The 13842-nt window shown below is 33.1% G+C and overlaps 1 protein-coding gene across 1 annotated transcript in view; it reads right to left on the reverse strand.

Annotated features, from left to right (window-relative positions):
- Positions 1 to 1683: 1683 nt before the first annotated feature.
- The window catches only part of CEP126 (centrosomal protein 126), a gene marked incomplete at its 3' end in the record, with an annotated part of 71163 nt that continues 59004 nt past the window's right edge, over positions 1684 to 13842 (reverse strand). The window contains exons 9-11 of the mRNA XM_081281110.1: positions 13011 to 13220; positions 6524 to 6588; positions 1684 to 1746 (exon numbers count right to left, since the gene is read on the reverse strand). Of these exons, the coding sequence (XP_081137236.1) occupies positions 1684 to 1746; positions 6524 to 6588; positions 13011 to 13220 (338 nt within the window). The remainder of the gene's footprint in view (positions 1747 to 6523; positions 6589 to 13010; positions 13221 to 13842) is intronic.

The following is a 13842-nucleotide window of genomic DNA, read 5'->3' on the forward strand; positions in this document are numbered from 1 at the left end:
AAAAGAAAAAAAAAACTAATAAATGCAGTCTTAGAGTTTGATTAACTTCTCTTCCAGTAGGTGGCGGTGTGCCCACCAGGCCAAGTTTCTCCTGTCAATACGCGGGAACCAATCACTGTGCAGCAGCTCCTCCCAGACTGGGCGAGTCTCCAATCCTGAGTGTCTAGGGCCTCCTCTTGTGTCTAGTCACTTCCCACTTTTCCTCTAGCCAGGCCCCTCTCACGGGTGCCGCTCATCACAATACTGGCTACATGCCAGGTCTGCTGCTCTCGGGAGCCCTGTTTTCATGAACGACTGGGCACACTCTCCCTGTTTGCCATTCCCTCAGACCCTAAGTTTGTAGAGCTTGGGGCTGAGAATCCTCAGCGAATTTTACTTGCCCTCCAGTAGCCACTCCCCTGGTAGCTGGTGCAAGAGACCTCAGCAGTCAGCCCTGGTGGGAGCGGTAGTTCCGCACCGCAGGTCCCGTGCCACCTCTGATTCCCTCGGGCTGGCTGTCGCACTCACGGGAGAGCTGGGAGGGGCCCTTAAGGTTTCCCTGATGTGTGGAGAGGGAAGGCTAGGGGATTACACACCTGTAGCCACAGGTTTCAATGAAGTTATCTCCTCCGCCGCAGTCTGATGACGTCAGTTCTCTGCCATAGTGGTGTCTCTTGCAAATGGCAACAGTTCGTTTCCCTTTGCCGGGTGACCAATGCAACGGGTGGGTCCTTACTGTCTCTCCCAAGCCCCGTTTCAAACCTGTGGCCACTACTTATGAAGGCTTGGTAGGCATTTACCTCCGTAGGATGAGAAGGGCTGACCAGTTGTTTCAGCCAGATGGATTAATGCTGAGTCACAGCTGTTTGTCGCAAATTACTGGGAGACAGTAGCATGTGGAGCTTGGGTCTAACTGTGGAGTAAGGAGCTTATGAAAGCACATTTGCAGAAGAAGCAGACCAGGATGTCTACTGAGTTTTCCAGGAATCAGAATCAAAAGGCTTCAAGGTCATCTCCTTCAAGGTCATCTCCTACACAACTCAGAAATTCTGTATTTGGAAAAAATATACTGACTAGGAAATTCAAGTTAGTTGGTTGGAATTGCAATTTATTTTTCATGTTTACCATTTGATCCCTCTGAGATTTTAAAAGTATGGTCAAATTGTAAAGACTAATTACCCCTAGAAAAGATGATAATATCAATTGCTGAACATGCAGAGTTGATAAAACACCTATTTGTAACATCTTCAAAGTATAGAGATCCTGTAATGTCTTAAACAAATAGCTGTATTATTTATGTAAGATGTTATCAATCGTAGACTTTTTATACCACCATACAAATTTAATAGAATTTTATTTATTAGGAATTTCAGAAAACAAAGCTTCATAACTACAACTAATGCATAATTGGAATAACAAAATAGTCTCTTTTTAAATTTTTAAATAGAATTAATTTATATCCAGTAGCATGCTTGTTGAAAACAATCAAATATTTCCATTCATTAAAAATGTATTCATCAATAAAATACATAATAAAGTATAATTTATAGCATAAACGTAAACTGATCAATTTATCTCCATTACCTATATTATACTTCATTTTTATGATTATAGTGTTTTGAATCATTAATAAATGCAGAAATATATATTTACAGAAGATTCTCAAAAATAATGATTTCATTAAATAGTTACTGTCACACTTCATCAATATTTTCTTTGCAATCTGGATCCAACATCAGGAGATGGTCGAGGTCTTGGCAGGCTGTTCTGTAACAAAGTTTCAGAATATTCCTTTACTAAAGTATTCACCTTTGACAAGTAAATCTCTTTATAGATTACAGATTTTAATAAGACTATGCTCATAATTCAAATTCTAAATGCCATTTACACATCATTCGCAACAAAACAGAGTAATTACATAAGGCATCATATTAATTATAATAATCCATGATCTTCATACTTTGCTACTGGTAACATTTATTTAAGAAGTGCTTAATATAATCTGCTGTGAAAATGGTTAAAGTTTGGGGCTGGGGATGTGGCTCAAGTGATAGCGCGCTTGCCTGGCATGAGCGGGGCGTTGGATTCGATCCTCAGCACCACATAAAAATAAAATAAAGATATTGTGTCCACTGAAAACTAAAAAATAAATATTAAAAAATGTTCTCTCTCTCTTTAAAAAAAAGAAAGAAAATGGTCAAAGTTTAACAATTTTATTTTCTACAGGAAGCACTTGGAACCCACATAAGATCCTAAGAGTGTTTAATAATATACTTTGGGCTAAAGAAGTACGTTGCTTGAGAGGGTAATTGCTAAAAATTTATTACATATATTTATTAAAAAAGTAAATAAAATGCTTTAAAATGAAAATTCTTCTTCTAAGAATTTTATACTTTGAAATTTATAATGGCAGTGGCAGGAGTTTTGAGGTTGCCCTTGCAACAACCCTATTACACTGTAATGTTTTCATGTTGCCCCTATTAGAATGCAGGTTACTCTTCCTTTTTCTATTTGCAGTCCTAGCAGAATGCCCAATACATGGGAAGTACTCAGACAGTTTCTGTTCATGCTTGAACAAAATGAACTAATATGGTAGCTTCTACAAAAAGAAAAGGTCAGGCTGAATGGCTGCCAACAGGAGGAAATTCTAAATTTTTGGGCAGGACGAAGGTTGGACTGAAAAAGCCTTCCCAGATGGATGACAATGGGGCCAAGTCCTGAAGAGTAGGTAGTAGAAAAGCAGATGAGAACAAGGTCTGTGAGGCAGTGGGAACAGCGTGGGTCCTGAAAGCGTGCAAGGAGTTATGGGGAGACTTGCCAACTACTCAACAGAAGGTAAGTCATAAGATGGGGAGCAACCAGAGGTGAGGCTGGATGGGTGTTGAATGACTTTCTCTGGAGTTTTAATTTTATCTTTTAGGTAACAGGTAACAACTGAAGTTAAATTTTAAGCTGGAGAGATTATTCTGGTGATGGTGGTATTAAAGATGCACTTAAGAGAGCAAACCTGATGGCAGTTGAAATGGTTCAGATTAAACATGATAAATTCTTTAAAAAAATTGATTATCTAAATAGTACATATTTATGAGGAACAGTGTGATACTTTGATATGTGTATGCAATATGTATACATTGTGCATGCTAGGCAAGTGCTATACCACTGAGTATACTTGCAGCCTTCCTTAAACTTAGAAGATTTTTATTAACACATAACATTTATACATATTTAAGAGACATTGTGTGTTATTTCAATATATGTTGCAATGTAATGATCAATACAAGGTGATATTTCCATCTTCTTCTTATTACTTTGTTTTTGGAACCTTCCAGTTCTTCTATTGTTCATAAAGTATATGTTATTGTGAACATGATAAATTCTTAAACCAGTACACTGTCACATTTGGAAAGAACTGAATATATTTGAGGTATATTTAGTGAATATGATTAGAAATACTTAAAGACTTTGGGTAATGGAGAATGAGAAGCCTGGTTAGACAAATATTTCTGTCTGGGAAATTTGATGGAAGATATCATTAATTGAAATAAGGATTATAAAAAAAACCAACTAGAACAGATTTTGTGGGAAAGAGACAAGTTTAATTCCTGGCTCTGTCACTGAACATCTCTGGGACCTTGGGAAAACTACCTGATGTCTGTAGCTCATTTGATTCAGAATAAGGGGGAAACCATGTAGCATAGCACTTTTCAATGGTAGAAACCCAGTAAGTTAAGTTTCCTTTACTCTAATTATATCTCAACAATATCCACTTGCCACTAAATAGTATTAATTTATTAAACACTAGCACTCATTAAAGAATTTCGGAGTTGGGTGCAGTGGCTCATACTTTTAATCCCAGCAACCCAGGAGGCTGAGGAAAGAGGACTGAAAATTTGAGGCCAGAGTCAGCAATTTAATGAAGCCTTGCCTCAGAATAAAAAATAAAAAATACTGGGAGAGCACTCCTGGATTCAATCCCTAGTACTTGAAAAAAAATGATATTTTATATGGAGTATAAACTCTGCTTCAGACTATTAGAAAAAAAATATTCCAACTTCAAGTAAATCACTGCATTTTACTGAAATCTAAAGAAAGGAGATAATTTATTCATAAAAATCATAAAAAGTCAACCAATATTTTCTAAATATTTCGTATGTGCTTGTTTCTATAAAGCATTTAGGGAAGTGGAAAACAATTTAGGCCTCAAGAACACAGTTCCAAAGAAGATTATTCACTTAGAAAAGCAACTAATAAAAATGCCTGTGTAGTTTAAATACAAGATTTGAGATGCTGTATTGATAAGTTCAGAGGAGTGAGAGAGGATCATAAACTAGAATGATTATGGAAGGTCTCATGAGGGAAGTGATATATGTTTGTTCTTAGATAAGTTGAATTTGCAAAGGTGAGAAAACAAATCTAAAATACTAAAGTGCAGTTAGAAATTGGGCATAAACATATGTAAATCATGAGAAAAACATAGAGACACAACAGGATATTGCAAACGTGGTGGACAAAATATTAAATGTGCCTGGCTGTAATGGAAGATTCATAGTGTAGTGAGAAGGACAAGGAAAAGAAGGGAGAACTACAAATGTTGTTAGAATTATTCCAATTTTTACAAGAAAAAGTTATGTTTCACTTTAATACTTTCACTAAAATACTCAAATATAAATCTCACTTACATATGTAGCTACTTAAATTTCACTCAAGTGCTATCAGGAATTTTACTTTTTTGGGGGTGATTTAAACAAGTAAGGTGATCAGAATAATGTCAATAATACTACCAAACACCTATTTAGCATGTTCTATGTTACCGGCACTGTGTATATTCTACTTATTTATCCATCCATCCATCCATTTTATAAACAGGTAGTTAACCATTCTTTAGTTTTATATAATTTTCCCTGAAAATAAATTGTTAATGCTGTTGTTAAAATGAAGGAGAGAAAAATATTTGTCAATAAAGACTGAAGAAAGTTAGTGATTATCAATTGTCATGAAGACTGAAAAAGATGTAAGATAAAAATGATTTTGGGCTGGGGTTGTAGCTCAGTGGTAGAATGCTCACCTAGCATGTGGAAGGCACTGAGTTGGATCCTCAGCACCATATAAAAATAAAATGAAGGTATCGTGTCCATCTACAACTAAAAAAATTAAAAGAGTGATTTCAAGTCTACCAGTGTTCCCCAATGCACAACATTAACTTTTCAGTTATTACATATTTTAGCAATATAATAACAAAGTGAATTAAAATATATAACAGGGTAATTTTCTGATTAGACAACTTTCTCTCCCTATTGAAGAGTATCTTACTATTCATACTCTGTGGTTAGTACACTGCTTTCAAGTTGAGTTGAAGTGCACAAAAGAGTGATCTCAGTCATTAAAGTGAAATAAGAATCATTATCATAAATAATAACTGTGTCAGAACTGATAAAAAATGTCCCAAATCTCAGGCACATAAAAATTACCATCATAAACATCACCAAATTGCTGGATATGAAAAATTTAGAGAAAAACTAAGATAGTATGTAAAAAGTAGCCATGGGAAAAAACAATCTATCAGAAGTTAAAGTGACTATTGACAAGAGAGTTATGTCCAAAAATCACAACTCAAAAATGCCAAAGGCCACTTTGAAAAATTACATTCTTAGAGGTAAATGATAAGATTCAAGAGGGCAGAGATAGCTTCTTTCTTACTATCATTCACTATCATAGCCAGAGCACAACAACACTCTAAAACATGGATAAGAAATATTTAACTTTACTTGCATAATCTTATTTTTCCTGTTAAGATTTCAGAACTGAAGGGGTGTGATGAAGAGTAATTAGATAAGCATCCAATTAATTCTCTAACATTATTTTAATGAATACCTAAATTGAGAATTGTGAAAGTACAAGTAATATCTTAGTTTGAGGACACCCTTTGTATAGAACTTAATGTCTCCCAATTACTTCTAGCTAGTCATACTTTCCTTCTTCGGTTTCTTAAATTTGTAGTTTTGTATCATAGTTATTTGTATATATATAAATATATGTCTTTCCCCATTTGACTGGAAATTCTTGAATGTAGGGACTATTTTTTATTTACATATTTTTATTTACCAGAGTCTAGTGCCAAGGTAAAAAAAAAAAAAAGATTCAAGATAGTAATGTTTAGTTTTGAACTCTGAGGACATAGCAGGGATATGGGCCAGGACACAGATCATTACCAAGGTAATCTTAGTAATTTTTCAATTAGGTTACACAACTAACTAAAATTACTTGAAGATTGGTGCACTAATGCTTGTTTCTGATCTCATGACTGATAAAATACTCTGTATATAAAAATACTTACATTTTGATTTTCAAAATGAAAGAATATTTGCTTGATTGTAATGAAACATGATAAAAAGAGTTGGTTGGGAGAGTAAAGCTCTAAAAATCAGTATCAAGAAAAACTGATACTAGCAAAGGATTCTTACCTTTATTGATGGGCACATGAAAATCATGACATTTCCTAAAATAAGAAAAAAAAAAAAAAAAGAAAGCTTCTTCAAATACTTACCAGAAGTGGTATTATTTGTAGAGTGTTTTTGATGGATGGATTTTGGCAAATGGTTTCTTGCATATCTGAAAAATTATACCATAACACAAAAATAATTTGTTTACATATACTGAAAGAAAAGAATGACTAGAATCAAATATTACGAAAAAGAATCAAATATTACATTCCAAAATGTCAAAATGTTCAAAACTGAGTAAGACTTTTCTTTCCTGTTGACCCTCAATCTTTATTGAGATATTATGTCTTCTTTCTTTTTTTAAACCAAAACAGGAATTTTATCCTTGGAAACTTTTTTTTTCTCAGGAAAAAATATATGTTTATTTAGCAATTGAAGCACAAAAATTTGAATAATTTTATCAATTCTGGTTTTTTCAATCTTTAGGCTTTGGTCCATACACTAGGAAGAATCTAGGTAAAAGAAAACAATTCATGTAGAATCTTTTATGTGAAGCATTTAAATATAGGAGTACCTAATAGAAATAAAACCTCCAAGTTATTGACTTGAGTTTTTTATTCTTTATCTGCATAATTTTACATCTTAAAGGGATAGCCTTAGTTCTGTGTTTCTTTTGTGTTTTAGTTTTCTGCTTTCTATATCATTTTAAAATTCAGTTTTAATTTTGAAGTTAACATGCAGACTATATAAAACATATGCATATTTTAATTAATAATAATAAAGTTAATGTCTGTGTAACTACCTTGAATTCATTATTACTTTAGATAACTTCCTTGGGCTGGGGTTGTGGCTTAGCAGTAGAGAGCTCACCTAGCACGTGCAAGGCCCTGGGTTCGATCCTTAGCACCACATAAAAATAAATAAATAAAGGTATTGTGTTCAACTATAACTAAAAAAAAAAAAAAAAAATTTAAAGGAAACTTCCTGGAGCTCTCTGCCCCCATACTACTCTATACCGAGTTTCTTCCTTTGTTGTTTTAGCACGTGTATGCATCCCCCAAACAACAATTTACTTTTAACTATTTTTGTAATGGATTTCTTCTTTTTTTTTATTCAAAATTATATATTTTAAGATTCATCAGGATGATGTGTGTAGCTATAATTTGTATATCTTTCTTGCTGAATAATATTTCTATCATAAATATACTTTAAATTTTTTTATTTTTGAATTTTATAAATAATGATCTCCACATTCTTACACATATATCTCCTGACAGGCATGTGCAGGATTTTCTCTAGAGCATACACATCTGGAAGTGAAATTGCTGGGCTGTAAGGTATGTTCATGTTTAACTTAGATGGTGACAAAACTTCCTAAAAGGATTGCACCGGTTTACCCTCCCACAGTATTACATGAGAGCTGCTATTGCTGCACATCTCTCCCAATACATAGGATTCTCAGTTTTTTAACCTTCAGTCTTTTTGATGAATATGTATCTAGAACTCATCGTTTTAATTTGCATTTCTCTATTACTAGTGAAATTGAGCATTAAAATCAATGTTTATTGTTATTTGCATTTCTTTTGTTGTGAAGTTCCCAATCAAAATCTTTTTTGGTTCCATTTTTCTACTGGGTTATTAGGGTCTGTAAACAAGTCAGGGTGGTGCCTGGCATTTTGCCAGAGGGAGTGGTTTGTGAAGTAACGCCAGCGAGCCATTAAGTGTGGAGATTCCTTATTGGTTGACTGCTGTATCTAGTTTATGTTAATTAAGATAAGCTGTGTGGAATGTAGATATACCCCTCCTGTCCTACAATAAACGGCTCCCACTCCTGCTGTATCAATGTACACAAGTTGCTCGTCACCCCCTGGTTATTTTGCCCAGCCAGCCGGGCTGCGGCACTGGGTTGTCTTTTTTTCCTCATTAACTTATAGGCATTCTTCACATAGTTTAAATGAGTCCTTTATTCTCTGTTATATTTTCTATCACTTTGTGGCTTTTTCATTCTTTTAATTGTATTTTGATATGAGGTTTGTGATTTTAATATAGTCAGATTTATTTTTTTCTTTTATAGATTATATTTCTTGTGCTTAAGAAATCCTTCCTTATATTGAGGTTAGAAATATTTTCTTATCTCTTAAAAACTTTATTTTCTTTTATATTTAATATTTAATTACCTGGAACTGATTTTTATGTCTAGTACACATTTAATTTCTTGCTGTTTAGTGTTATTACACACAATGTTTTTGAAAATAATCCCCAGAATTTCTTCATATCTTTTCTGGCAATATGATATCTGGAATTCAAAAGCAGATTTTTACCTTAAGTGAGGGGGACTGTATCTAAATCCAACTTCCTTTGCAATTAGTAGTTCTTCTTTCCAACAAAAAAGGATGTAACTTTTAACATTGGGATTCTAATTGTATGTTCTCAGCCATAGGGTATTTTTGCCATCCAGGGGACATTTGGCAATGTCTGGAGACACTTGGTTGTCATGACTGGGAGGTGCTATGGCATGTAATGGGTAGAGACCAGATAAGCTGCTAAACACTTTATAATGCATAAGATACCCCCTACAATAAAGAATTATCCATTCCTTAGGCTGGGGATGTAACTCAGTGATAAAGTGTTTGCCTAGCATGTATGAGGCCCTAGGTTTGATTCCCAGCACCATTAAAAAACAACCAGAATTACTGAATCCAAAATGTCAATGGTGTGTAGGTAAAGAGGTCCTGATAAAAACATATACTCACAAATATTTTTTATTCTTGTTCACATGTAAATATTTTGTAATTTTTATTATGTGTATATATATATTTTTGAGAATAAAAAAATGTTTCTTGCCAGGAGTGGTGCTACACGCCTATAATCTTAGCAACTAGGGAGGCTGAGGCACGAGGGCAAGTTTGAGGCCAACCTCAGCAACTTAGCAAGAGCCTTTTTGAAAATAAGAAATAAAAAGGACTGGGAAATAGCTCCATGGTAAAGCATCCTGGATTCAATCTCCAGTACTGGGGGAAAAATGTTTCTTAATGGTAATCTTTTTGTTATTAATGGTTCACTTTTGTTATTAGATTTTATCTAAATTGTATTGCAGCCAGGATATAGCTTGCACGACTCTAATCCTTTGAATCATATATGATTTATATTATAAATGTTCTGTGTGTGCTTATGAAAAATGTGTCTTTCTGATCAAATTTGTTAATTATGTTCAATTCTTTCACATCTATTTTACTTTTTATATTTGTTCTATTCAAGTACTGACAATGGTAGGTTAAAATCTTCTACTACCATTGGAAATATTTCATTTGTTTTTTGGTGCTGGGGATTGAACCCAGAACTTCATGCTTGCTAAATATGCATGGCAAATACATACTCCAACACCAAGCTATACCTCCAGCCTTAAAACATATTTGAGGCTACATTCTTTTTTTTTATTAAATTATTTATTTATTCTAATTTGTTATACATGATGGCAGAATGCAATTCATTTCATATTACACATATAGAGCACAATTTTTCAAGTCAAGATTGTACACAAAGTACTTTCACACCATTCGTGTCTTCATACATATACTTAGGGTAAGGATGTCTAACTTATTCCACCATCATTCCTACCTCCTTATTCCCTTCTCTCCCCTCCCTCCCCTTTGCTCTATCTATATAGAGTTCCTCCATTCCTCCCTTGCTCCCTGCCCCATCACCATTATGAGTCAGCATCCTCATATCAAAGAAAACATTTGGCCATTGTTTTTTTGGGATTGGCTTGCTTCACTTAGCATTATATGCTCCAACTTCATCCATTTACCTGCAAATGCCATGATTTTATTCTCTTTTAATGCTGAGTAATATTCCATTGTGTATGTATACCAAAGTTTCCCTATCCATTCATTTACTGGAGGGCATCTAGGTTGGTTCTATAATTTAGATATTGTGAATTGTGCTGCTGCGGCTATATTCTTAAATTCATATAAAACATTTTATGTATTTCTCCTGTATTAAAACTTTAATCATCATGAAGTAACCTGTCTATTTAGCTTCCTACTGTATAGTCAATTTTGTCTGATAATATTACATTTAAACTAGCTTTGGTTATTATTTGCTTTCTATATATTTTTCATCTTTTTGGTTTTCTGTTTTTCTATATTCTTATGTTTTGAATACGTGGTTTAGAAATAGAATATAATTTTATCATGAAATTCCATTTGACAAATTTTGTCTTTTAAGTGTAGTATTTAATCCATTTACATATATTGTAAATATATTTGTACATACCATCTTATAGGATAGTATTTCCATTTGTTCTACCTCTTCTATGTTTTTCTTTTCTTTCTTGTTTTATTTTGGATTAATCTAGTATTTTTTGAATGCCACTTTCCCTTCCTTACTAGTTTGAAAGTTGTATATTATATTTCTAGTATTTTAGATGTGACTCTAATAATTACTAGAGGTATATTTCAATTATCAGCATTTAAACTTAATCCGTATCTTTACCCTATTCCTTATCAAGAATCCTAGTGTATGCTACCTCTATTTGTTTTCCCAACTTATGTATATTTATAGGTATTTGAATTCTAAATCTTTAAACACATGATGCTTTGTTATACTTTTTAAAATAAAATGTTTTTTCAAATTAATTCAGATTAATTTCTATCTGCTAAAGTGCATTTGTTAGAATTTCCTTAGTGTCTATTAACTAAGTTTTTGTCTGAACATATTTTTAATTTGCTCTGATTTTTGAGAGACATTTTCACCTTGAAAGATTTTAAGTTTAGTACATTGAACACATTGTTCAATATCTTCTGATATCTTTAATGTTTTCTGCCATCTTTGTTACTGATTAAAATTTAAAATGTGTCTTGGTGAGAATTTCTTTTCTTTGTGCTGGGCTCTGAAACCATACATACAAGGGGATTTCTTTTTATTTACTCTGAAATGTGTTAGGTTTTTGAATTTGTAGGTTGGTATTGTTCATCAGATTGGAAAAATTGCCAGCTGTTATTACTTCAGATATTGCTTGTGGCCTACTTCAGACTTTCTTATTCCTTTGTCTTTTAAACTCTTTCAAAATTTCCATCTCTTTGTGTCTTTGTACTTTATTCTGGATAAGTTTCTTTGATTTATATTCCAGTTTACTAATTCTCTCTTCAGATGTCTGTAATCTGCTGAATTTTGAATTTCAATTATTATATTTTCCATTTCTAGGCATTCTGTTTGGCCCATTTTTTTTCAAATCTGCTTGGTCATTCTTTATAATAGTTTATTATTCTCTGACTGGATTTTTAAACACAGTTCTGATTACTTTAAAACATATAAATGTAGTTATAGCCTGTGTCTGGTAATATCATTATCTAAAACACTGTTTGGGTCTGTTTATTTGGTCTTGTGGTTTCTTTTGATTTTTTAATGGTGCCTTTTTCTTTGTGGATCAAGTTATTTTATCTTATTTTTATTTTTTTTTAAATTGTGGGCTGCTTATTTTCCTTTGTGATAATTCTTTGAAAACTAAAATATGAGTATGTTTCTACATAAGGGACATAAATTTACTTTTTTTCAGATATTTTGGGCTGTTACTAGATTGAGGTCATTCTAAATTAAATTCTTTGAGACTTTAAAGACTACTCAAGTAGTGTGAATATGGGTTGTAAATTTGTGTGGTAGTTATACTACATGGTGGTTCTAAATTCTCATGGATTTCTCTCTAACCCCTCATCTGCTCAATACTGAAGTTCAAGAATTACAAGTTTCTTTCTCTTTCTTTTCTTTTTTACCTTTCCCTCCTTTCTGTGTATGTGCAATGCATAGATCTTTGTACGGTACGGCTTTATGTGGGAGGCTCTTTTATGAGACTACTAATCTTCAGTGGGCCCTGGGTTTCATCTTCTGTCCCCTCTATGTTGTTTTTATACTCTCTGAGTCTTACTGTGGGCTGCCCTTTTTCCTTGGATTTCACTTGTGAAATGAAAATATCCTGAGTTAAATATGCTCAGAATATAAGCTAACTGTAGCATTCTCCTTCTCTTTCTGAGTTCTTACAAATTTCTGAGTCTTAAGAATTTGTTATATTCTTGCTGGCTCATTGCTATATTTAGATTTTAAAATACTTAATCAAGAATTTATAGTTGTTTTCATGGATGGTCAATATAGGTACCCTGCCTGTCCATGTTCATATGTTTCTCAAACACAGTAAGGCTTTTGGTATCATCATAAATGATATGGTATACTTGAAGCAGTATGATTTCATTCAGACAAATTCTTAATTTGTGTATACTCCATTAATCTAGATAGATGTTGTATTTTTATTTTTTTATTTTATTTTTGGTACCAGGGATTGAACCCAGGGGCAGCTGACTACTGAGCCACATCCCCAGCCCTATTTTGTATTTTATTTAGAGCCAGTCTCACTGAGTTGCTTAGTTGCTTTTCCTGAGGCTGGCTTTGAATTCGCAATCTTCTTGCCACATCCTCCCAAGCCTTTAGGATTATAGGTGTGTGCCACTTTGATTTTTTAAAATTAAATTAAGATTAAAATGAAAACAGTCTAATTTCAAAACACCACATTTTCCACAAAGGATATTCTTCCACACTTACAGCATAACCTTCCATTCAGATGATTAAGGGATTGTAGGATCTTTTGTTCTTCAGCTGATAGTGTACAGATGTTGAATTGCTGGGTCTTACTTAAATTCAGATTTGATTTCTGTAGTTGCTTGTTATTCATGACAGTTAGAATTTCATCCTCAGGTACTGAAGCTTTCACTAGGTTTTCAGCTGTCAAAAACTCAGAAGTACTGTCTGAAACTACAGAAACTTTATATCAATTATTCTTTGATCCCTTTATGTTTTTGGAATCAGCCCTTATACGTACTAGGATGAATTATGTGTGTATACATTATTTCACAAATAGAAATACAGTAAATATTCTATTACTTTGCATTTTATATGTTAGGATCCTCAGTATGTAGCATTTTCCTCTCCTTAATTTAAAAAAATCCAAAATAATAGAAATGAGGCAATAGAAATCCCTAAAGTATTACTTAAATAAAAGAATAAAATACAGTAGGTTTAGATACTTTTTGTGTTATTTTTTTACTCATTGATGGTACAAAGACAATATAAAGGAAATTGTCTTTTTAGTAGCAGTTAAATTAACTATAAACAAAAGAATAAGAGAAAAGGAACTTAGAAGAGAAACAGAATTGATAGCCTAGAAACAGACCCAATTAGATTAAGAGTATATGATCAAAGAAGCATTAAAGACTTGAGAGAAGGGAAAGATGACTCAATAAATTAGTTTGATGCTTAATAAAGAGCTTAATTTAGAGTTTCATTTGCCACCATTCATCTAAGAAATTCCAGTAATTGAAGAGTTAAATTTAAGGAATCAAACTATTAAAACAACCTATATGAAAAGGAAATATCT

This window comes from Spermophilus citellus (genome assembly GCF_964194105.1).
Source record: "Spermophilus citellus genome assembly, chromosome: 2".
Classification (NCBI taxonomy): domain Eukaryota; kingdom Metazoa; phylum Chordata; class Mammalia; order Rodentia; family Sciuridae; genus Spermophilus; species Spermophilus citellus.